The 26,335-nt window shown below is 48.1% G+C and overlaps 1 protein-coding gene across 9 annotated transcripts in view; it reads right to left on the reverse strand.

Moving 5' to 3' along the window:
• Nucleotides 1-26,335, reverse strand: part of YPEL2 (yippee like 2) — a 68,968-nt gene that overhangs the window by 24,805 nt on the left and 17,828 nt on the right. For 7 of the 9 annotated variants that reach the window (XM_086360606.1, XM_086360599.1, XM_086360607.1 and 4 more), the window contains one exon: nt 18,741-19,054. In XM_086360606.1, coding sequence (XP_086216732.1) covers nt 18,741-18,857 — 117 coding nt within the window. In that variant the 5' untranslated portion in view covers nt 18,858-19,054. Of the gene's footprint in view, nt 1-9,333; nt 10,430-18,740; nt 19,055-23,896; nt 23,987-26,335 lie in introns of those variants that run through there. The other 2 variants (XM_086360602.1, XM_086360608.1) reach the window with 2 other exon arrangements.

A 26,335-nucleotide genomic window follows, 5' to 3' on the forward strand; every position in this document is an offset into this window, starting at 1 on the left:
ACTTATTCCAAGAGAAACATTAAATTGCTACCTTTCTGAACACATTTTTAAACCTGTCTCTGGATACTTGGGATATCATTTTAAATATATTTTGGACACCAACTTATATACAGAGGCCCAGTTCTTGGGTTCTCTCACACTGACACCTACCTCCAAGGAGGCCATGGTTGGCCTGTATTCTCCCTTCTTGGGAAAATTCCCTGGGACTGTTCGAAGGATGGACTAATTCCACATACCATAGCAATCCCTACAACCAGGTTCCAGGTATTTGATTTGGCTGCTAATGAAGGGGGAAGCGAAGACAAAAGAGGTGGTAGTTTCAGTCCAGCGTCCACGTCCACTTCCCAGAGCAATGAGACCGGCGAAGCTAACAGGGCAGACCTCCCGGTCACTCTCATTTTTCAGTCCATCTATCACTTCAGAAAGCTGAACTAACACCAGTTCCTCTGGCAGGGACTCGACCGTGACTCAAGATATGGCCTGGCTACAGAAAGGAGCAAGGTTTCAGCTCGCCTCCCAGGGACCCGGCCTGTGCCGTGGCTGGCTGGTCCGCCCAGGCGCAGGAACATTCTGTCCACTGGCTTCTTCCCCCCTCGACCCGCAGCAGCACTCGAGTCTCAGTTCCCGCCAGCCCGAGGGACGAGACGTTTCTGCGAGGCCTGGATGGGGAGTCTGGCACAGCTGTGGCAGAGAAAGTTCAAACAGGCCAGGCTTCTTCCAGCCTGTGCACACATGGAACAGAGTTTCCCTGTCTCTGGACGCTTACAGGCTTTCTGCCTCTGATTTCCAGCCGAAGGTAAAACCTAAGTGTATGTATGACTGTGCCTCAGCCAAGTCAAGTTCCCTTTGCCAACTAAGGCCAGGGGCCCCCACCCAGGGCTCACCCCATCAAACCCTGCAGTGGCGCTGAGGGGCCCAGTGTGCCCCATGACAAAGGGCACAACGGGGTCTGCCTGCTGGTTTTACCAGCCTCTCCACCCCCACCCCGCCCTCCTCTTAGGAGCTTATCTGTCAGTGAGCAGCCGATGGGAAAGCTAAGCTGAAAGGGCACCTTGGCTGTGGGATCTTTGCCTGAGAATGTGAAATAAGAGACTGGGTATTTGGGGCAACTTAACACCGGGAGGCGCCCAGCCAGAGGGCTGAGGAGGAAGGGATGGAATAGGCAGAGGTGAGCTCCACCGGAGATCTAACTCCCCTGGGCTGGGGGGTGGGGAGACAGCAGGGCTGGGAACCCAACCCAGTGAGCCTGAGCAGACATGTCCTTGAAAAGAAAAAAGAAAAAAAAAAAAAGGCCACTGCCCAGGGTCACTCCCCCTGACCCAGTTGGACCACAAATTAATTAGGGCTTCTGAGCCCTGCTGACTCTTGAGTTCCTCTTCTTTCTGGTTTCAGGAGCAAAGGGAGTTAATCGGTAAACAGCTTAAGAAAGAAGAACTCTTCTTATGCCCGTCTGAGGATCACTGGTGCCCTTCCTCTGCCCCTTCCCCAGTTTGCCACAACTGTGTGTGTACTGGGAACCCCAGAAACAAATGAAAAAACACCCCAAGGAAACATGGGGTGTTGGGTTTTGTCCAAGGGCTAAACCCCAGGAACAGGAAGTTACCTGGAGATTTCAGAGCCAGGCAGCCAGCCAGGGAAGGACCAAGAGAGGAGGCTGAGCTCTCAGTTCCTCTGCTAATTCAGAGCCAGAAACAGGCCTCAAGGTAGAGCTCTTAGGGGAGTGGGCTGCGGAATGAAGGGGGGCAGGGGGCAGGGGTGGGGTATGCACCCCACCTGAATTCTAACTCTGGTTCTACCACTTCCATTTCCTAGCTGAGTCCCCTTTAGTCAACTCAGTTCGCCCAAGCCTCACCTACTTCACCTGAAAATGGAAACAAGAGGAGAAAAGGGAACCCTCCTGCACTGTTGATGGGAATGTAAGCTGGTGGAGCCACTGTGGAAAACAGTACGGAGGCTCCTTTAAAAACTAAAAAAAAGATTTGCCATATGATCCAACAATCCCAGTCCTGGGTATATATCTGGAGAAAATTCTAATTAGAAAAAATACACGCAACCCAATGTTCACGTGCGTGCTAAGTCGCTTCAACCGTGTCTGATTCTTTTCAATGCTATGGACTGTAGTCCGCCAGGCTCCTCTATCCACGGGATTTCTAGGCAAGAATACTGGAGTGGGTTGCCATGCCCCCACTCCTGCAGGGGATCTTCCCAAACCCAGAGATTGAACCCAAGGCTCTTATGACTCCTACATTGGCAGGCAGATTCTTTATCACTAGCGTGACCTGGGAAGCCCATATTTACAATTTGAGTACTGGAGTGGGTTGCCACGCCCTCCCTCCTGCAGGGGATCTTCCCAAACCCAGAGATTGAACCCAAGGCTCTTATGACTCCTACATTGGCAGCAGATTCTTTATCACTAGCGCCACCTGGGAAGCCCATATTTACAATTTGAGCCAAGACATGGAAGCAACGTAAGTGTCCGTGCCAAATGAATGAAGAAGACGTGGTTCAACGGAAGACCACTCAATCGTTAAAATATAATGAAGGGCACTACGCTAACTGAGGCAGGTCAGAGAAAGACAAATACCATGCTAATCACTTATATGTGGAATCTAAAAACATGATGCAAATAAACTATTTACAAAACAGAAATAGACTCACAGACACAGAAAACAAACGTAAGGTTACTAGAGGGTACAGTGGGTGGTGGTGAGGGAGCAGGGAGAGATAAGCTAGGAATTTGGGATTAACAGATACATACGATCTGTTATGTATGTATAACATACATATAAAATAGGTAAACAATAAGGACTTCCTATACAGCACAGAGAACTACACTCAATATCTTATAATAACCTATAATGAGGGCTTTCCTCATTCATAGCTCAGTTGGTAAAGAATCTGCCTGCAATGCAGGAGACTCCGGTTAGATTCCTGGGTCGGGAAGATCCCCTGGAGAAGGAAATGGCAATCCACTCTAGTATTCTTGCCTGGAAAATCCCATGGACAGAGAAGCCTGGTGGGCTACAGTCCATGGGGTCGCAAGAGTCGGACACGACTTAGTGACTAAACCATCACCACCAAATAACAAGGACTTAGCACAGTAATATATATTGAGTACAGATACTCAATATCTTACAATAACCTATAATCGAGTGAAAGTGTTAGTCGCTCAGTCGTCTCCGACTCTTTAGCCCAAATAGAGTACCTCCTTAAACCTGGTGTCCTAGGAGACTTGTTTCCTTCCCCTAGCAGAGGCTTCCCAGTGACATTCAGACCTACAGAATAGGAATCTCGGGGACCTGGAGACCAGCCATTTTATCCCAGGTTATTCTGATGTACTCTCTGACTTGGGAATCACTGCCCAAGCATCTCCACTTTCCAAAGCCAGTTTCAATTACTCTCAGGCCAAAGACATGAAGGTTGTAGAAGCCACTTAATCTCCTCCTTCACTTTTCCCTGGCCTAAACCTCAAAACTACATACACCAAAGTCATCTGATTTCTGCAACTCGGTTCTCCCTTGAAAGTAATAGGAAAAAATCCATACATGCAGGCTGCAACTGCCTGCTTATGATGACTCAGTGAGTGAGCTCAAGAAGCTAGAGTTCACATGAGAGGAAGCATCTCACCCAGCGAACCAGATAACCCAGGTCCCAGAGTTCTTTGAGAGGCCTTCATCTCAGAGTCACGGGTGCTGGGTGTTGGCCAGTGATTTATCTGGATGCCGTTTAGCTGACAGCATCGCCAAGAATGGTCTGAGCCTGGTTATTAATTACAGCCACTGGCTTAATTATCAGCACTTATTAACTTTATACAATATCAACATTCCTCTTCACACAAAGCTCATAGGCATACAGTTTAGAGCAGTTAGAGGGAAGCTGAGTGGAACCAAAGGCTATTACTCCCTTGCTTGGAAACTATCCATGGCTCCCAGAGCATGCAGCATGCAGAATTGCATCTCAACTTCCCTGGCCTTCTGGGCCCATGTGATCCACCCATGCTGACTTCCTGCTTCCCTCTACCTGCCCTCTCCGCCTCTTACCTGAGGTCCTATAGGCTGGATCTCCTCTGCAAAGTCTCTATGCCTCCGCTGGAAATGGACTCCCCTTCCTTGTTCACTTAGTAAACACTCATCTTGCTCTCTGCCCCTGTAAGCAGCCTAAATAATCACCTATTCAAAGCCTGTGTTTCACTACATCCTGTAATAGTTAACTTGTTTCTTTTTGCCCACTAGATCATGAGCTGCTTCAGGGCAAGAATTTTATCGTGTCCAATTCTGCATCCCCAGTGCCTCATACAGTAGTACTCAGGACACGCTGAATGGTCAGAGAGATCATGTGCCTTATCCAAGGCCACATTCAACATTCAGTGGCAAAGCCAGGCCCTAGGGCGGAGGCGCCCGACTCTTCATTCAGGGCTCGTAAGGTGGTGCCAATGACTCGCCACCCACAGGGCCCCACACTGTTCTCCCATGGAAGTGATGAGACTGAAACTACGGGCACTGTCTGGCTCGGGCACCGTGTAACCAGCGCCCTAGATGACTGAGGCTGCAGTTTGGCCCGTGCAGAGGAATTCTCTGGCACCAATCAGACCACGCCACTGAACAGCGTCCATCAACTCCTGTACTATCCCTACCAAACGGAGCCCCCTGTTGATCTGGAACACCTCCTGAAATCACAGTGACCCATTTTTCCAACACCGATCTCATAACAGTCATTCCAATCATCAACTCAGGGGTCAGCAAACAATCCTCTAGGGCCAAATGGGGCCCCTCACCTGTCTTGTAAATAAAGTGCTACCGGAACACAGGGTGACTCGTTTATGTATTTTCTAAGACTGCAGAGTTGAGGGGCTTCCCAGGTGGCGCTAGTGGTAAAGAAGCTGCCTGCCAATGCAGGAGACATAAGAGACACGGGTTCAATACCTGGGTTGGGAAGATCCCCTGGAGAAGGAAATGGCAAACCACTCCAGTATTCTTGCCTGGAGAATCCCATCAACAGAGGAACCTGGTGGGTTACAGTCCACAGTGTCACAAAGAGTCGGCCACGACTGAAGCGACTTGGCTTGCGCACACGTAGAGCTGAGACCATACGGCCCGCAAAGCCTTAAATATGTATTATCTGGCCCTTACAGGAAAAGTTTTGCTGACCCCTGATCTAGCTGAAGGAACAGGGAATGAAGACTCCAAACAGGCCCGCCCTGCTACCAAGAGACTGGCTGCCCCTACTCTGGAAGTCAGTGGACCAGACTGGCTTTTGCATGATGTCATTGCTTTTTTTAGCTCTGGTTCCAGGCCTGGGATCCAGGAGGAGATTTTCCCTATCAGAGACACACACAGGGGCCCGGGGCACCCAAGCATATGACCTGGCTTGGTTTAATGGTGCTCAAGCAATGTTTATTAAATAAACAGACAAACAAAGGCTTGTGGAGTCCAGCTAGTCCGGGCCCCTAACCCTGAACAAAGGTCCACCCTCCCTCCCGTCAGTTTCAAGGTGACTAGTCACACAGGTGTCTGGCAGCAGCCTGGTGACCTAGATTTGTCAGACCTTATCTTATCAGCTTTCCTTCCTTACTTACCCAGCACCTGCCCCCACAGTGCCCAGGGCAGCCTGGCCTGGTGTTTTTATAGAGAAGGAGAGAGACTGGGAGGACCTCTCGCCTTCCCCACAGATATACTTTGTTTTTCTTTCTCCTGCAAAGGGGAGGACCAAGATATACGGAGACTTGGAGCTTAGAGGAGCTCCGGGAAGTCTGGTTTTTCTCACTTCCTCTCCCCTTGGGTTTCCTGGGTGAATCTGTCTGGGATGGACCTCAAAGGACTCCTCAGAGCCCCGCCTGCCAAGTGGCACGTCTGACACGTACAGGGGAGGCACCAGCTGTGGGTGAAGCGAGCAAGGCAGCCACCACCCCAGGGCGAGAGAGAGGCCTGATCCTGAGAGCAGACAATCCTCCCACGACACAAGATAACGCCAGGTCTGGTTCACCGGCCACCTCATACTGCCCGTGAGAGCCCAGGCAGCAGTTTTACAGCTCGGGTCCACACTGCAGGGGGGGAGCGGGGGCAATCGGAAGGCGAGCTGGACACATTTGGCATCTCCTGAAAACCAGGCAAACGGGACAGAAGGTGATATGGAAATGTTGGCTGCTCAGCTGCTCTGGACAACCCTCAGGACAGAGATCCCCACTTGTCCTGCTACCGGCTGCTTCTTCAGATGGTGGGCTTGTTAGGAACCAAAGGATTCTGGGTGCCAGCTGGGTGAGGGCAAGGCATACGTCTACATGCCACTGTCTCTCCAATAGCTAACAGGTCAGAGGAGCTCACTGAACTCCAAACCGGCAGGGCTTAGGACAGGAGGTTTCACACCGAGACCTTTTGTTTTTCTGTGTGTGCTCGGCCGTGTCTGACTCTTTGCGACCCTATGGACCACAGCCCGTCAGGCTCCTCTGTCCATGGGATTCTCCAGGCAAGAATCCTGGAGTTGGCTTGCCATTTCCCCAGCCGGGGCATATGCTTCTCTGAGCACATCATTCATCTATAAGAGCTGAAGTTACAGTGAAGGCTCTTGGTGGAACCAGTCCTAACAGGGAAGAAAAGGAATTTCCTGGGCCCTCCAAAGGTAGATGATTTCCCTTTTGACAACTGTAAACTGTCCCTTCAAAAACCCAAAGGTGTTAGGCGTGAGGGGTAGGGGAGAGTCAGGGCCACCTGCGCTGTCCCCTGTCATCACTGTGGTCTGGAGTGGAGGGAGGTGATGCACCGATGAGATGTTGTTTTTTGCAGCAGCTGGCGGAGCTGTCTCCTCCTCTCTTCCTCCCCACCTCCTCCTCCTCTGAGTCACTGTCCAGCCACCAGCAATAGGCAGGGAGGGGAGGGAATCCGGAGCTGAGGTTCTCCTTGGCAAGACAGCCCTAACCCCAGAGATAATACTCTGGGTCACCAGGTCAAATCCTTCCCTCGGGAGCTGGCTGAGTGCTTTGGAAAAAAAAGGTACCAGAGATGCTTTTCTTGGTTTTGTTTTTGAAAGATAAGAAAAATAGCATCTCACCCTACCCCCACCGTGAAGCATCACAAGGTGAACCAAACTGATGAGCAGTTCTGAGCTGCTGCTCACACATGGAGGCCCCGAATTCTCTCCCAGCTGCCTGGGCTGCTGCTGTTACCGTGGTAGTTCGAGGTCTCTGAAACTGCCTGATGTGTGGTTCACAGGCAAAATCACACCACCGCACAGACTGGAGGGGAAGGGGCAGGGGGCTGGTTTTTCTGTTTAAACTCTAGAGAGGACTCCCAGCTACCTGCAGGTAAACCCCACCAAGGGCAGGATGGAAGCTGCTGCTGCGGCTGTCAGCCCAGCACTGTGACAGGACCTGCATCTCTGTGAGTGCCACTTTCTGTTTGGTTTTTGCTTAGGGCTTCCCTGGTGCCTCAGGGGGTAAAGAATCTGCCTGCAATGCTGGAGACCTGGGTTCTATCTCTGGGTCTCAGAGTTTTCCCCTGCAGGAGGAAATGGCAACCCACCCCAGGATTCTTGCCTGGGAAATCCCATGGACAGAAGAGCCTGGCAGGCTAGAGTCCATAGGGTGGCAAAGAGTGGGACACCACTGAGCAATTAACGCTTTCACTTTGCTTAGTGATGTGCAGACAACAACATTTACCGAGCATTTCTGATAGGTCAGGCACCATGAGAAGTACTTTATACTGATCACCTCACTTAAAGTCCACAAATCAATCTTAGAGACATCTAAGATGAACATGATTCCCATTTTTCCCAATGAAAGCACCGAAACACGCAGGAGTTGCTTAGCTGCAAATCTATTTAGGTGAGGAGGCCAGGTTTGGACCTGGGTAGCCTGACTCAACGGAGAAGGCAATGGCACCCCACTCCAGTACTCTTGCTTGGAAAATCCCATGGACGGAGGAGCCTGGTAGGCTGCAGTCCACGGGGTCGCTAAGTCAGACACGACAGAGCGACTTCACTTTCACTTTTCACCTTCCTGCATTGGAGAAGGAAATGGCAACCCACTCCAGTGTTCTTGCCTGGAGAATCCCAGGGACGGGGGAGCCTGATGGGCTGCCGTCATGGGGTCACACAGAGTTGCACATGACTGAAGCGACTTAGCAGGAGCAGCAGCAGCCTCACTCAAATATTACACTGTTAACCACTGAGTTATGTTGCCTCGCATCATCTGCCGCTGCTATCTTATTAACAGAATCAGAGGATGGGGAAGGTGGAAGGAAACTTCTGATCTAATGCCTCGTTTGGATGGATGAAGGAAAAGGAGAGCCTGAGAGAACAGTCTTGCCCGAGATCACACAGCCTGATCCTGTCCTTCTCCCCCTGCCAGCGCTCTCTTCCAGGGCTGCCTCTAGCATTTTCGAGCGCCCGTTATGTGGAAGGTGGTAGGTGGTGTGTGTGGCGGGGAGGAGGTGGCAAAGTGCAGAGCCAAGAGGCACTCAGTTTCTCTGGGCCTTGGTTTCCTAACCTGATGAGTAGAACTAGAAACACCCCAGTTCAAAACCTCTAATACTCAGAGAGTCTATGACTCCAGGTCATTTAGAATCTTATTAGGAAACCAGAAGATTACACATAAAAGTACAGGTAACCACAAAAATATAGACCATATTATTACAAAACAGTCATGAGTAATTGCTGAATGAACAACCAGGCAGTGAGTACTACTGATGTTCAGTGGAGGGAGAGGATCCTGTAGTCCAGGAGGACATCCTAGAAAATACTTAAGCTGGTATTCAAGAATGAGCAGACATTAGAGAAAAAGAAGGATTCTCCAGGCAAGAAAAATGACAGGAGGGCAAGAGGAACAGGATTGACCACCAATATTAGCAAGACCCAGAAAACAGTCAGTGCCAAGGGAGCTACCTAGGTCAAACCTAGGTCAAGAGGGCATAGACCCATCTAGACCTGTATCCCATTTTGGACTACGCCATCGCCTTAGGCAAGTCACTTAATTCCCACCTTGAAGGACTGTTGTAAAGTAAGGAGTCCCAAGCACATGATAGATCTTCAATAAATAATAGTTAACAGCAACAATGCAGATTTTCCATCCTGTGTTTTTTTAGGTCACCAATACAACCTCATCTGTAACATTCTTGTGCCCTCCCAGTGAGCCTTACATTTCCATGCACCCCAGAGATCACAGGCTCCCTGAATGTTGTGATCTTTGTAGGCTTCTTCTCCCTATCCCTAGCACCCAGCCTAGGCCTGGCATGTCATCTGAAACACAAAAAATATTACTGAAGTGAACAATCAGCATATGATGGTGGATTCCAGTCAGGTCCCCAAATACAAACAACCAAAGAAGCAATGGTGTAGCTTTACCATTCCAGAGACCTCGGGAGAGTGGGTGCTCCAACAAAAAACATGGGGATGGGGTTCTGCATCCACCGCCTGCTTCCCAGGGAAGAGTGCCCTGGTGAAAAGAGTTTGGATTTTCACGAGGAACAAAGCTTGCTATCACGGGTGTCCTTCCTGAAGGCCAACACACAAATGCACAAACCAGTCTTAGGATTGGAACCTTACAGGCATCTGCAAACCACAGAGTTAATTTTCAGGGCACGCCTCATAGCTCAAGTCAACATTTCCTTTTGGTATTTAAAGCAACCACATAGAAAGGACGGCACTTGAGCAGATTTGTGCTCCAGCTGCCTGCAGTCTGCAGCAAACAACACAAGATGATTCACTCGACTTGATCTCCAGCAGCTCCTTTCATAATAAATTGGTGAGCAATTCTGCTTATGCCCAGATCATTAATTTTCACAGAGTGTAGGACAGGTCTGCCTTCCATCCAAAGAGGGTGACTTCCTGAACTCAATTCCTCTTGTTCGTGGCTATAAATGATAGGGCGAATTTTTCTAAGCCCTAGAATGCTTACAGCTCTTTCGCAAGCAGTGGTCAACAGTCTGCACCGGATGATCGCCACATGCATGAACCGCCTGCAGACCACTGCGTGTGCATGCGTTTTCCCATGTCTGGTTTCCTCTTCAGCAGTTCAGCTACGACACCGTGATATCTGCCACCTGAAAGCCAGGCTCTGGTCAGGGCGTTACTTGCTCAAAAGCCTTCAGTGGCACCCAACTGCCAGCAGAAGTGGCACCCAACTGCCAGCAGAATAAAGTCCCAACTTCTCCCAACAACCTGGCTTCAATCCGTATTCACACAGTTCCTCACTATGTTACCCAAAAGGATGGCTCCTCCCCCACATGCAGGGCCTTCACTTCTTTGTTCATGACGCTCCTTTTACGAGTCCCTCCCCATCAACTTCCACACATCTAAGTTCTTGCTTCATGGGACGTTTCAGTGTCACTCCTACCAAGTCTTCCCAGAACTTATAGACCTCAAGGGGTTTTTTGACCAAGGATCCTTTGAGAACCTAATGAAAGCAACGGAACCCTCCCTAGAAAAATATACACATATGCAGAATTAAACATACAATTTCAGGGACCCTTTGAAGTCAGTCCAGAGACCCCAGATGTAGAGCCCCTTATTCTGTCTTTCTCTGAGAGAACTAACAAGTTATTTGCACAGATATTCACTGGAAATTGGCCAGTATTTAAGAGCTGTGCCAGGGGCTAGAGACGCAAAGATGACATCACAATCATCTCCATGAGTAGTTCATAGGCTACTGGGAGATATGAATCATTACACTATGATAAATGCTTTAAGATAAACATAAGGTGTGGGATTCCCTGGTGGTCCAGTGGTTACGACGTGGCACTTTCACTGCTGGTGCCCAGGTTCAATCCCTGGTCAGGGAGCTAATGTACCATAAGCTTTGAGGCACAGCCAAAAGATGAGAGAGAGAGACAGCACCTAAGATAAACATAAGGTGAAATACAGTTATTCTACTGTATCTGAAGGGGATTGGTCCACCTCACAGATCAAAAAAATCCACCTCACAGATCAAAATTCAAGGACGCTGAAGTCCCTTATATAAAAATGGCATAGTATTTGCATATAAACTAGTAGATTCAAGTTGGAACCTATGATAAGGAGTTTGGGGACTTCTCTGGTGGTCCAGTGGTTAAGAATTTGCCTTCCAATGCAGGGGACATAGGTTCAATCCCTGGTTGGGGAGCCAAGATCCCATGTGCCTTGTGGCCAAAAAAATAAAATGTAAAACAGAAGCAATATTGTGACAAATTCAGTAACGACTCTAAGGATCTTCCAGACCCAGGAATTGAACCAGGGTCTCCTGCATTATAGGAGGATTCTTTACCAACTGAGCTATGAGCCACCAGGGAAGCCCTCTCTCTATATATAATTCATTAAAATTGTTCTAAGGGAAAAAAAGTGGGGGGGGAGTGAATGACTTATCTGCCTGCCAATGCAGGTTCACTCCCTGGATTGGGAAGACTCCCTGGAGTAGGAAATGGCAACCCCTTCCAGTATTCTTGCTTTGAAAATTCCATGGACAGAGGAGCCTGCAGGCTCTAGTCCATGAGGTCACAAAGAGTTGGACATGTGCACACATGCGCATGCACACACGCACACACACATACACACCCCATAACTAGTACCGTGCGTCACCACCCCACAATACATATTTCATATTCATGCAATAACAGAACACAGCCAATGAAACAGATGACCAACTTACAGGCACAGCCCCCACCGCCATCACCCACGTGTACCAGAGGCCTCTGATATCCAGTGAAGGTGGTCCCAACTCTGAACAATTATGCTATACAAATTATACCAGCCTAACTTATTATTTATCTTACCCTGAATTGATTCAATCTCTGCCTCATGGGGAGAAGATACCGTAAGAGATTATATTTTACAATCTCTTTTCACCGAGAAACACTATAACCACATTCCTTTGTTTGGAGATTTGCTGTATAGACAGGGTTCACCTGTCACCCCTTCCTGGGTGGTCAACAGCTCATCTGCAACTCCACCTCCACCCCACACCTCTCCGCCCCCCCCACCCCCCCACCAAGTACTAACACTTCATTAGCAGGAGATTAGCGCTTTCAAAGATCAAACAGTTGAGCAAAAGAAGCTTTAGGTTGCATATGTGATTCTCTTTGCAAAAGCAAAATTGATTGTGTCTTTCAACTGGGGTATTGGTGTATGCTGGAACACTTCCATAACTTATCACTTCTGCCTTTACTGGGCCTCAGAAACGCTCTTTAGGAAACTGACAAACATATGACGGTGTTTTGCAAACATTGCAAAAGAAGCAAAGGCACCTGCTATTTGGCGTGGGTCCCGAAATGGCGATTGTTCTCAACCTTTTGTTTATTAAAACCCATCAATCACTCTGGTCCTGGGTCTCCAAGATTTTAGAAACAAAAAAAGGACACTTTTAATGAGATAGACATTTACATGTTTATATGCAATCTGCCTTTTTCCCCTCCTGCTAGAATGAAAAATAAATGTTACTAATTTTTTTTTTTTGTAAAAAATGACTGTCATCACTGGATACCAAAACCGCTCAACTAATAAAATTACAATTTGACGTATTTTGCAAATTGGGTAAGCTCACAGAATTATCTTCAAGACCCATGTCTTATTGCATGTGTTCTTTAGGAATTATGCCATTTAATGTGACATAGCAGTCATTAATACAACTAATGCAATCCAATGCTCATTATAGCATTTTCCAGGGTACTTAGAGAAAAAGAAATGTGTAGTTTTTTTTGTTTTTTTTTTTTTTAGAAATTCTGTTCCTGTATTTATTTTTCACATGAGGTTTTCAGGACAAAAATAACTGCATTAACATTTTGGAGAGTTCATTTTATTACATGTTGAAGACAAGCTGGCGGGTAGTGGGAATGAAGAGAGACATGTCCTTGACAGGTAGAGTTGATAGGACTGGACGGTACCCCGCTTTCGTCCACAATCTCTAAGTCGTCATTGTGTTGGTGGTACAAGACTTTTGTGGAGTCACGGGTGTAGAACGCTAGAGCTGAGAAGCCGCGGTGGGTGAGCGGGCCTCTCAGCTGCCACCAGGTCAATACAAGACTTCAGAGCATCTTCCTCCCTGCCACTTTTCTCACAGTGATGTTGCATTTAGTGTCTAGGCAGGAAGGAAAAACCCAAAGGCCACCACTGTGAGCCCAAAGGAACCCCACAGGGAACAAAAAGAACCTGCCTCCTAATTAGGCTGCAGCCTCACACAAGGAGGCCCAGCTGCTCACATGCAGAGCAGTGGAGTGGGTGAGGTGGAGACTGGGCTGGTCACGGAGTTACCAGCCTCCGACACCTTCCCTCTAAGGACCCAGGGCGCTTAGAGCAACCTGTGTCCTGGAATGAAGCCAACATGCCCAAAGTGGGTTCACGGGAGATTAGTCCAATTCACCGTTCTTAAGTGGCCTCCTTGCCAGGCCATCCAAGGGCTAGCAGGAAAGAGGTGAGGGAAGGACAAAAGACAGTTTTTCAGGAAAGGCTTTGTGAAGATCCAGGTTGCCAGAATAGACAGTATCCACTGAAGTGAGCATTAGATTGTTTTCGCTGGGGGCAACTGCTCTGATGGAAACTATTATTATTTTATAACCAAAGTGTATTCTTATACTGTGACTTGCACCATTAAGTGAGAAACAACAGCATGAGCAATTCCTCGTGCCAACTCAAAATACCTATGAGTGCAAACACTTCAGCATTTAGACCACAACACCCCCTAAGAAAGCAATTGTAGGAGGCCTCAGCACATTCCCTAGATAGCTCTGTCATCGATTCAAAAAGCAGCACCCCCTCCCGGCACCCCCCTCATCCCCAGCATCCTACAGAGCAAATGCTGTTACCTTTCTGCCAACACACACAGCTTTGCTGTCCTCTTCTTAGCCTTGCAAATCCAACTCCTGTGCTCCACGTTCTAAAGCGAAACTATCTTGGTATAAAGTCAATTTGCTTAGTGTCAGGCAGGAACAATCCTGTCCACCCATCTCCTTGCCTTTTTGGTTTTTTTTTTTTTGGACATCAAGGCCAAGAGAAGCCAAGGGACAACTTTATATTTGCATAGAGCTTTGTGATTTGCAAACCACCCACACATCCATGATCTCATCCAGTCTCGTAACAACCCTATGAGGTAAACCTGCTCCCTCGATACTCAAATAAGGTAGGGCTACCTCCTAGGGCTGTTAGGGCCATGGCATGTAGTAAGTTCGCAACAAGCACTAACTACTTGCCATAGACACAGCAAATATTACTCATTTTATGGGTGAGAAATTGAGACTCAGAGGTTGGACAGCTGATTCCAGGCAATGAGCCCTCTAGGAATCTAGAGAGAGCTGGGAAGACAGAAAGCCTAGTGCAGAGTCTTTCCACCACCGTATCAATACGGACCCTAACTGTTTAAAACCTGACAACTACACATCTCCATGGAGGCTTAGCTATGTTGATAAGAAGGAAGCCTGAAGTCTCGATTCTGTTCCCAGCTCTCTGCTAGCCCCGGAGCCTTAGTTCTCTGTACCTTTATGTCGCCTTCTCCATAATGAAGGCAGACTCACTTAAAACAAAACAAAAACCCAAACAATGGAACCTCAAGCTTCCAGATGAAAGGCTCTATTACAAGGACAAAGTATCATTTAATTACACTGCTGCTCCAGTTAGTTGCTTCCCAGCTCCTAACTCCCACTGGGTGGATTCTGAAACTGCATAGGAGATTATGTCAAGAGGGGAGAACAGGAGAAACATTCTCTCCCTGAACTTTCTTAAATGGAAGAGAGAAACAAAATGAAAAGAAAGGCCTATTTTCCAGGGAGGGGGCTGGGGCAATGATCTTTCCATTAAGCGGACTTGCATAAGAAATCTATAGATTATTTAACACCGGGGGTGGCTGTGGAATGAAATAAAGGAATCTTTGTGTGATGCCAGCCACAGTTCCCTCGCTCTCCCCGCAGTCAGGAATTTAACCCAGCTCTTTAAATCATCAAGCTCCAATGCGCCCCATCTGTGCATCGGTTGTAACCAATGAAACTGAAGCCTGTGCTGACTTTGGCCCGGACTTGTGAAGGAGGCTTTCTGCCCCAAAACAGGGCAGGAAGGAGGACATCAAGTCTTTTTTTGCTCATCACTTGTTTTCTCCCAAGGCTCAACAAGAGCCATCCATCTGTTTATTTGATCATTTATTGAGCTCTTGACGTGGGCCAGGTTCTGACCCAGAGATACAAAGCTCGTAGGATACGGCTTCAGGAGGAAACGGACGTGTAAGAGCTCCTGGGAGAGAGGGAAGGAGGTAAAGAAAAATGATAGTCCAGTGGTTAAGACTCTATGCTTCAGAAATGCAGGGGTTATGGGTTCAACCCCTGGTCAGGGAACTAAGATCCCATAATAGTGTGCAGCATGGCCAAAAAAAGAAAAATGGATGCTCCTGGCTGAGGCACAGAGGCCTGAAATACCCCCATCTGCATATCCAGGGAAATGCTGCTGGATATGCCAAGAGGTTAGAACATTACGCAAGGAACTCTACGTCTAAAGCTAGGCTCTGCCAGATCATCTAAGGCCACAAAAAAAGTTAGTGAGACTGCAGGTATGTGCAAGTAAGGCTTTGAAGGTTGAACTTTTCTAACTTCAGGATTTTAAGCAGAGGACGTGCAACACCTGATTTACACTTTGAAAAGATCCTTGTGACTCTTGGAAATGTGCTGTAAGATGCATGAGTCAAAGTAAGGAGACCAGTTAAAGAGCTCATTGCTGGAGTCCAGACAAGGGAAGATGGTGAAAACTGGCCAGATTTGAAATATATTTTTTGAGGGCAGAGCTAACAGGACTTACCTGTGGATTAGATATGGGGACTGAGTGCAGGGGGAGGGGGAAAGGGGGGCAGTAGTAAGACAGGAATCAACGATGACCCTTTGGCTTAAAACTCAGCATTCAGAAAGCTAAGATCATGGCATCTGGTCCCATCACTTCATGGCAAATAGATGGGGAGACAACGGAAACTGACAGACTTTATTTTGGGGGGGCTCCAAAATCACTGCAGATGGTGACTGCAGCCATGAAATTAAAAGACACTTGCTCCTTGGAAGAAAAGCTATGACCAACCTAGACAGCATATTAAAAAGCAGAGACATTACTTTGCCGTCAAAAGTCCGTCTAGTCAAAGCTGTGGTTTTTCCAGTAGTCACGTATGGATGTGAGAGTTAGACTATACAGAAAGCTGAGCACCAAAGAATTGATGCTTTTGAACTGTGCTGTTCGAGAAGACTCTTGAGAGTCCCTTGGACTGCAAGATCCAACCAGTCCATCCTAAAGGAAATCAGTCCTGAATATTCATTCAAAGGACTGATGCTGAAGCTGAAACTCCAATACTTTGGCCACCTGATGGGAAGAACTGACTCACTGGAAAAGACCCTGATGCTGGGAAAGACTGAAAGCAGGAGGAGAAGGGGACGACAAAGGATGAGATGGTTGGATGGCATCACTGACTCTATGGACATGAGTTTAAGTAAACTCTGGGAGTTGGTGATGGACAGGGAAGCCTAGTGTGCTGCAGTCCATGGGGTTGCAAAGAGTCAGACACAACTGAGTGACTGAATTGAACTAGAACATTAAGCCAGGGACCCTAACTCTAAAGCTAAACTCTGCCAGATCATCTAAGGCCATGTGCACCAGGCCAAAGAGGTAAGACATCAACTCTGAAGGCCATTACCACCCCCACAGACTCCCTTCTGCTCACCTTACAAGGCCTAGCTCAAATTTCTTCCAGAAATTCTTTCAGAACATGCTCAAAGTCATTGCCCTCTCTTGTTTGAGAGCTCAAAACTTGAGTTCTTGGACAACTTGTATGCGTCTCAACTTCTCCATCCATATATGACTGGCATCCCCTACCTCAAAGGCGTCTTAGGAGGGATGAGTGAGATAGTATTATACAGTGTTAGGCAGCAGTCCTTTGTACTCTGAAGGTACCTACATGGTTTACGGTTACCTCCATTTCTTAGGACACACAGCACCTCTCCCTGAAGTTAAAAAGACATCTTGGCTTCCGCTTTCTCTGGAGACTTCCAGGGACAGGACAACTCACATGTTTTTTCCCCTCCAAGCTTGCAGGCCCCCTTCCAAAGCAAAGAGGACTGACTACCTCTCTCTCCTCTCACTGACACAGCCTCCCTGCACCCAAACCTCCAGACTCAGGGGGTTCCCAGAAGATCCAAGAGGAATCTGGGAGGAGATGAGCCGGTTGACAGGGGAGGAAGCTGTAGGCTGGCTGGAACATGAGGGGCACCGAGGAGCATGAGCAGCAGAGACCTAGAGGAGGGCAGGTGGGCCCGGGGCCTGGCCTCCGAGGTTCCAGCTCTGGGGTGACCCCAGAGCCTGGGAGGGGCCTCGGAGGAGCAGTTCCAGCCGCAGTCTTGACCTGAGGATCGCTGCCACCAGACGCGGCTGTTGGAGCGGCTCCTCCGCTTCCTGTCAGGCCGGCCAGCTGGACGGCACAGCTAAGAGCCTGCCGGACCTCCCTCCCTCTGGCGGTGGCTACCGAGCCAGAGGCGGGAGAGGGGCGCCATCTTTTCTAGTACTTCTTGGAAACAGATCAAGAACACTGTTTTTTGTTTTTTTTTTTTCTTTTTACTTAGTCTGAGTTAGCATAAAAGTTTTTCTCTTTTTTTACTTCAACGATATGAAGTCTATATTCTAAAAGTGTCAAAGTGAAAGTGGTGTCTGACTCTGCAACCCTGTGGACTGCAGCCCACCAGGCTCCTCTGTTCATGGAATTTTTCAGGCAAGAACACCGGAGTGGGTAGCCATTCCCAAAGAATGCTTTTTTTTTTAATTAGAGGATAATTACTTTACAAAATTGTGACGGTTTTTGCCACACATCAACATGTAGGAGCATGAGGGACACGTATGTCCCCTTCCTCTTGAACCCTCCTCACACCTCCCTGTGCACCCCACCTCTCGAGGTTCCCACAGAGCACTGGCTTTGGAGTCCCTGCCTCATACACAGATACAGCTCCCACGGGCCACCTACAAAGAGACAAGTCCCCCTGAGCTCCTCTTCCTTTTTATGCAGCCTAGCAAAGCTGTTTCTCCTCCCTTGGGAACATAGAGCCAGGAGGGAGGGAGCACCCTTAAGAATGCTGCTTGCAGGAGCCGGGGACTGGACCACCACTGGGAGACTCAGCTGTTTGTTATGAATAATAATCCCCCACCCCAGCTTTAGGGAGCAGTTGCCAAGGCTCCTCAGGGAAAACGGAGTTCCCGTCTTTCTTCTGATTGTGACCAAATGTCATACCATGTTACCTCATGTAGAAGCCCTACAGGGACCACAAACCAGTGGGTCAGCTCTTCACCAAGCCACTTGTGATTCACCCAAAGGTCACCCACTTTAGTAACTAAATCATCTGGTAACCATCCCGGGGAGCTTAAAAGGCAATATTCCCTCTCTCAGCCATTAACTGCCCCTACCTTTCTCTCTCCTACCTACCACCTTTCTTAGAAGTCCTTTCCAAGCAGGCAGCCCCTTACATTGAGTTCATCTGCCAACCCAGGCCAGGCCACCTGGGTGAAAGGCTTCAATCACTCCTTGGCCCCTCTCCCCACGACCTGGGGATGTCAACAGCAATGACACCCACTTTCCAAAGTTACAGATTAAACTAGTACTGTATCCCCCCAACTCCGAGTTCTTTCTTAGTTTTGAGTGAGACAGCCATGCAGATCCGCCCTCCCTGGACAAAAGAAGGAATACAAACGTCCCGGGCCCTTTGGGAGAGCTTGTCCACGTCTGCAAACCCAGAAGCGCCCTCCCCCGAGGTCGGCAAGGAGGGCCTGCAGCGAACATGTACCTTGGAAATAAGTTCATCGTGATTGGCCAAGTGGGCTCTGCAGTGAATGCAGCTGTAGGTGCGGTGGCAAGAAGGCAGATAAGCCTGGAAAGTCTTGGATCTGGTCATCTTCACCATTGGCGCTGCTGAGCCGGGGGTGAACTCTGGGGTGGCCCACGAGGCACTCCCACAGGACGGGTCGCACGGGAAACACCGGAAGACGCAGGTAAAGGCCGTGGTTTGGCGGGGGGTGGGTGTGCGGCAGGCTCCACACACTGGTGATGTCTTCAGAGGAAGGACCCTCAAGCAGAGGTCTCGGGCTGGTTCTCAGCAGCCTGCAGGGCCAAGATAAGCGAATATCATTAGCTAGATGGAGCTGGGCTTCCTGCAAAGCCAGTAGAGTCCAACTGCCACCTGAGAGAGGGCAACATTTACAGCATAAACTGATCCCCCTTCTGTGTTCTTACACTGTGCCAAGATGCCCAATGAGTAAGAAAGAAACCAGTGGAGATCCCACTGTTGCTGCAGTTCTAGAGCTGGAGATTCAGTGTCACCTCAGGGCTCTCAGGAGTTAATCCCTGCCAACGACCAGCAAACTGGCACGATCACCACCCCCAGGAACCTCTAGACACGGTGGTCCTTTAGTCGCTACATTGTGTCCGACTCTTTTGCAACCCCATGGACTGTAGCCTGCCGGGATCCTCTGTCCATGGGATTTCCCAGGCAAGAACACTGGAATGGGTTGTCATTTCCTTTCTCCAGGGGATCTTCCCGACCCAGGGATCAAACCTGCATCTCCTGCATTGTGGGCAAATTCTTTGCTGCTGAGCTACGAGGGAAAACTCACAGCTCTAGAAAAGGCCAGGCTTAAAGATATGCCACCTACAGCCCCAGGAGAGGACCCCTGGGGTCCTGTTTTCCCGATCCAACCAAGATAAATGACTTTCCTGCAGTCAACAATCACAACGGATTTGTATTCATCTCCAAATACTGGAAGTCCTCCAGCAGTTGAAATCACCATCTGAAGAAGCAACAAACCCCAAGTCTCTTTTGCGTATAAAGGAAACACAGGATATAAAGGATCAAGCTCCCGACCAAGAGGATCCCTCATGGCCAGGCAGTCCTTTTGAGAAATGATTCTTGTTGTAATATAAGGGCTTCCCTGGTGGCTCAGATGGGAAAGCATCTGCCTGTAATGCAGGAGACCCAGGTTCAATCTGGGTTGGGAAGATCCCCTGGAGAAGGAAATGGCAACCCACTCCAGTATTCTTGCTTGGAGAATTCCATGGATTGAGGAGCCTAGTAGGCTACAGTCCACGGGGTCACAAAGAGTCGGGCATGACTGAGCGACTTCACTTCGCTTTGCTTCTCTTTGTAATACCTTGCCCAGAAGGAGATGCTCAGCGCATTTGTTTTTAAGTAAGTAAAATGAAGACAACTAATGGCAGAATCAGACTCCTGCATCTCAAATTCACAATAACAGTGAATCTGACCAGAATTTCTCTTCCAACACTTAAACTTTCCATTACTCACCCCACAGTACCAAGCATTTCTCCTACCAAAGCCTCAGCTTTGTGATTCCCATGGGGAGCAAGGTCACAGAGAAAGAGGGGTGGCTCCCGGGTTATGTCGAGTTAAAGGTCTGAGGGCAAAACCCCAAACTCTGAGATCCACTCTACTTCTCTGTGGCTCACATACCTGAGGCTTCTGGATCTACCTATTCCCTGGGCTTCACTCTTCACTAACGGGGGTGGTGTTCCCACTTGCCTACCTCCCAGGAGAGCCAGAGTGTTAATTAACGCCTGCGTCATGCTTTGAAGATAAAATTATTTAGAGACACGGGGGAGGAAGACAAACAAACTCGGATATTCCTTGCTGCATTATGCCTGGGATCCATCTGGATGTTCGGACAAAGCCCGCCAATCAGTCTTTTCCCTCTAGAGCTCCACTGGAACCAAAGCTTCAGAAGGAGAGCCGCCCTCCTCCCTGGCATCCTTCCCACTGCAGCATCACTGCAGGTGAAGAAGGAATTCATAGGGCCTGGACTCCATCTTAGGCCTGTTCATGCTGATCATGCTCGGCCACCTTTCCAATGGACTCTGAACTCTGTGTTTACTGCCTATGAAAACAACAACAGAAGGATAAGACCCCCTCCAGACAAGGGAAGGGGAAGTATCTTGAAGATCGTATCTAGGTTACTCATCGCCTAAGAGAAAACATACACTAATCACCCCTTCCTCCAGATAGGCCATACATTTTTCTGTATCAATCGGAGTGTAACCTCGGGTTTATCGATTATTGGCTAATCATTTGACTGTTTGAGCACATGAGCACATAGCACGTGAATGATGGGGTTATTGGGACTGTATTTTCCTCGGTTTATGTAAGTCTCAAGGAATTTGGAGCGGTGGGTTCAGACATGTACACATGGGGTATAAAAGATTTTCACAAATGCTGGTTGGGGTCCTTGGCTAAGAGGAGACTCTGCCTTGGGCCCCCCGGTGTAATAAACTGCACTCCACTATCTGCATTGTCCTTCTGAGTGAGTTTGTTTCCCGGAACGCGTGGCTACAACACAGGCCTCTAGGGCACTCTATAGCCTCCTGAGTGGCTAACACCCTTGGCCAGCACTAGGCTCAAGGACAGCAGTGGTCACCATCTCTCACCCTGCATGTCCCTTGAGAGCTGAGCCAAGTAAGCTCCATATCCAGAGTGACCAACTGGTCACCTGAAATGTCCAACTGCTGAAGGGGTTCGGACCTAGAGGGGCCCAGGCACAGTGTCTTGGCTGCTCGAGTCTCCCACCGCTAATTTTAAAGAGGACTAATTGGGGACTTCCCTGGCAGGCCAGTGGCTGAGACCTCACGCTCCCAATGCAAGGGGCCTGGGTTCGATCCCTGGTCAGGGAACTAGATCCTACATGCCGCAACTAAAAAGAACCCATGTGCTGCAACTAAGACCCGGCACAGCCAAATAAATTTTTTTTTTAAAAAAAAAAGAGTCATCAGATTTAACTGAGCATCATAGAAATACTTGAAGAATATGGGAGGGGCAGGGGTAAGAGGGGCTTCCCAGGTGGCTCCAGTGGTTAAAAAAAAAAAAAAAAAAAAGACAGAAAACCTGCCTGCCAACACAGAAGGCATATGAGATGAAGGTTTGATCCCAGAGTCAGGAAGATCCCCTTGGAGAAGGGCACAGCAACCCACTCCGGTATTCTTGCCTGGAGAACCCCATGGACAGAGGAGCCTGGCGGCCTATAGTCCATGGGGTTGCAAAGAGTCACACAACTGAAGCGACTCAGCACACGTGCATGGATGGGGGTCAGAATTCACCTGCTCAGCTTTGCCTCAGTGTGAGGCCTGGCCATAATAGGAGACAACACGACCCCTTGGATCAGAGCCCCCGCATCTCACCCCAAGCTTACTCTGCAAACGCTAAGGTTGAGTGTCCAAACCAAAGCCCACAGTAGACCAAGGCTGTTGGGTGTTGAAGTGTTGCAGGTGGTAGAAAGAGCCAAGGACCCTGCTTGGTGTTCCCTGAAAGATCCTAAAACTTTGCAACACTCCTGTGTCATTCTCAGGAATGGCAGCATTTCCAGGAAAGGAAGTGGTGAAAAGTCAGGGGGTAGGGGTCAGGAACAGGAAAGCCAGGGCAGGGGAAGCAGGAGGGAGGCCTGCCCCAGGCCAGGAGCTCCTGAAGGCCAGGGCCCCCGCTGCCCAGTGGAGAGCAGGAGGAACACCAGCTGGCCTGTCTGCCTTTGATCCAAACTTGCAGGAAGGCGAGGGAACAGTGAGCCCTGGCTGCCAGTCTGGGTTTACAGAGCAGCCCCAGAGTCTGTTTCCTTACACACGCAGACAGCTGAATTATGCATTTCCCCAGAGTAGAATTATTTTTCTCACTTCTCTTCTGTAGGAAACCCCCCAAAAAAAGTTCACAGGCAGGGATTTCTGGTTGTGCTCAGCTTCAAATGTGAATCTCAAAACTTACGCAAACCTTTGGAGAAACTGGCATTCATAGTCTGCTTTAAACATGCATGTGTCACATACAAACACAGTCATCCAGCTCAGAACTTAAGAAGAGAAAAACGGACCATGCAAGCAACATCGCAGGCTGCCTGGTGCTAGAAAAGCCCCGAACAGCCTTGGACTTTGCTCTACAGTTGCTCTGCTCCTTGCAAAGTCTCCACTCATTCCTAGGAATTGACAGGAACCCACAAAAGGTGACTCCTTCCCCAAGATGGAAAGAAAGAAAAAGTGGCTTGCTGAAATATGAATCTTGTTCAACTGCTGCAGGGCAAACAAGAAGGAATAAGAGGGGGAAAGTGGAAAGTAACGTGAAGGAGGATCAAGAGGGGGGTCCTTGAACCTGAGAAGAAAGGAAAGAATGGGCTGAGCCAGAAAAAGTGAAGAGCTGGAGACCAAAAAATAATCACCAATTACTGTCTCCTCCCCTCTTAAGGCCAAATATTGAAAGCTGCTTCCTTAAAAAGCAGTCCATTTTTTAAAAGGAAGTAAAAAGAAGTCAGTTGTTAGGAAGGAAGATGAAATAGCTTTGTTTTTGTTTTTTTTTAAGGAAGAAATTAAGGCTAAAGGGCTGCAGAACTCACTGCATTTTAATCTCTGGACTCTGGTACCTGCTAATGGGGCCACAGGCTCCATGGGGCATCCTGAGTCCACCTTGCTGAACACGTTGTGGAGTTTAAATTGATTTCCAACAATAATCAAATGAGCTCAATATTTAAAAGCCTCAAGGCACGTGTACAAATTAAACACCATTTTAAGCAAAGTAATAATCCACCACAGTAGAAATTAAAGGGAGATTTGCTACCACCTCCAGCTGGCCCCTGCTGGTCGGCGTGGAAAGAAAAGATGTGAACTATTATGATTAAAAACAAAGACCTCAAATACGCCATGCTGAGAGCCAAACTCAGAGGGAGCGCACAGCGAACCTAGACATCCCACCTCATGGACTGGGCTTTTCTACCAGAAGCCACGACTGCAGGTGGAATTCAAAACAGAAACTTCTGCGTGTCCCCAGGAGGGAGGGGAAGGAGGTACCGAGCCCTCAGGTAAGTCATGAAGGGACTGGGTAAGTGACAGTGAACAAGGTTGCATCCGATCTCACAGAGCCTCAGAAACGGGGAGGACGGAACTCGCTGGGGGAAGTGACCCCCCTACCAGCCACAGGACAGGACCACCGCGAGGCGTGCGTCAGTGCTGTCGCTTCATCGTGGAGTGTTGTTCTGGAGGAAGGCAGGCAAAGACGGCCTGGAAAAGAAGTGGGCCCTGCAATCAGAAACTGGTGATAGGGGACTTCCCTGGTGGTCCAGTGGTTAACTCCACGCTTCCAGTGAAGTGGGTGTGGGTTCGATCCCTAGTCAGGGAACTAAGATCCCACAGGCTGGCCAAAAAAATAAATTTAATAAAATAAAAATAAAATTGTGAAAATGGTAAACTAAAAAGAGAGACTGGTTCTGCTCCACTGTAGCTGAGGGACTGTGGCAAGTTCTTCAACTCCCCTTACCCCCAGCTTCCCCAGTTCTAATAAAACCGACATACTCAGGGTGAGAAGGATCAAACGAGAGGTGTAAGTACATGCACAGCGCTGGCATACAAAACACCAAAATTGTAGCTATTACTGTTTTTAGTGGTCAATGAATTAAAAAAAAAAAAAAGATGCTGCTGCTTCAAAAAAAGAAGAAAAAGAAAAAGGAGGCCAGAGAGTTCAGAGACAGACATGGTTTTCCTGCCGCTTCATTAGGATTGTCTAGCTTGTCTTCAAGCAAGGTAGATGGTACCATTGGGATCATTGGGATGACATTTCTCTAAACCTAGAATTCTCCTCCCAAGGTGGTGAGCACACCGGAGGAACCGCAGCAGTGTTCCTTCCCCTAAGGGGCGATTTCCCTCGTGGCCATGCTCACAAAGGCCCTAAAGCACTGTCAGGAACACAGCATCGCTGATGCACACAGCCCTGGCAGACAGCTGAGTCTCCTTCCCCCCTAAACCCACCTTCTGCATTTCAGCCAGTGTTATGTATTTAAAAAGCAGATTTGACCATCTCATCACTTTCATGTCCTTCATAAAGGCAATACGAGGCAGTGGGTGAACAGATGGATTTTGGATATTTAACTAAAAAAAAAAAACCCAAAACACCTAATTCAAAAAGATCTATGTACCCCTATGTCCACTGCAACACCATTTACAATAGCCAAGATATTGAAGCAAGTGTGTTCACTGATGGATGAATAAAGATGTGATATATAATATATATATTTATTTATTCATATATACACACAATGAAATATTACTCAGTCATAGAAATGAATGAAATCCTGACATTTGCAACTACATGGTTGCACTTGGAGGGTATTGTGCAAGGTAGAATAAGTCAGAGAAAAACAAACACCATATGATTTTACGTATATGTCTAAAAACAAAGCAAATGAACCAACATAATAAAACAGAAACAGAGTCACAGATACAGAGAACAAACTGGTGGCTGCCAAAGAGGAGAGGTGTGGGGGTACAAATAAAACAGGTGAGATACAAACTTCCAGCGATAAAATGAGTCATCAGGATGAAATGTACACACAGAATTCAGTCAGCAATACGGTAATAACTTTGTACGGTGACAGGTCTTACTGTGGCGGTCATTTCATAATGTATGAAAATATTAAATCACCATGTTGTATACCTGAAATTAATATCATATTGTGCAATATGTAATTAATTACAATTCTATTTTTAAAAAGGGCTTTTGGAACCAGACTCCGAGGATTTCAAATCTCAGTTCAATAATTTATTAGCTGTGTGACCTTGAATAACTTAACTCTCTGGGCCTTGCTCTCTTCATCAAAATCTAGGAACACTAATAATGACCTCATAAGGCTCTTATGAGAATTAACTAAGCTAAAACCTATAAAGTACTTAACATATGCACCTGGCATATAGTAAAGAAAGAAAGAAAGTGAAGTCGCTTAGTCGCTCCTTCTCCAGGGCATCTTCCCAACCCAGGGACTGAACCCACATCTCCCGCATTGCTGGCAGACTCTATCAACTGAGCCACCAGCGGAAGCTGTCTATCTACATATAAATGCATACATACATATATATATATCTGTATCTGTTGAGGTTACAGCTTAACCATTTTCCAGCTTTTCCATCTTGTACTTATTGTAGGCCCTAAAGGAGGAAATGGCAACCCACTCCAGTCTTCTTGCCTGGAGAATCCCATGGACAGAGCTAGCGAGCTACAGGCCATGGGACTGCAAAGTCGGACACAACTGAGCACAGACGCACGTATTGTAGGAACTCTTAGGAATCCTAAGGAGGATTTCATGCTGCCTTTAAGGACAGGAGGGTAGGCGCTTGTTGACTGACTAGCTTGTTCCAGGAAGAAAGAGAGAAGACCCAACTGGAGGCAATAAACAGGCTGCAGTGGAAAGGGGACAGGTGAGCCATTCTGGGACTGGAGACAGAAAACAAAGAGACAGAATGGCTGCGGAAAACCTCTGTCCCAGGAGATACCCCTCTCTCTTCCCCGTTTTCCTGATCTCACCAGAATCCTCGACCCTGACCAGGGAGCAGGGGGCCCAGTTTTCCTGGGCTGCCACC

The sequence above is a fragment of the Bos grunniens genome, chromosome 19, assembly GCF_055505025.1.
Source record: "Bos grunniens cultivar Pamir isolate PY7600 chromosome 19, Bosgru_T2T1.0, whole genome shotgun sequence".
Taxonomy (NCBI): domain Eukaryota; kingdom Metazoa; phylum Chordata; class Mammalia; order Artiodactyla; family Bovidae; genus Bos; species Bos grunniens.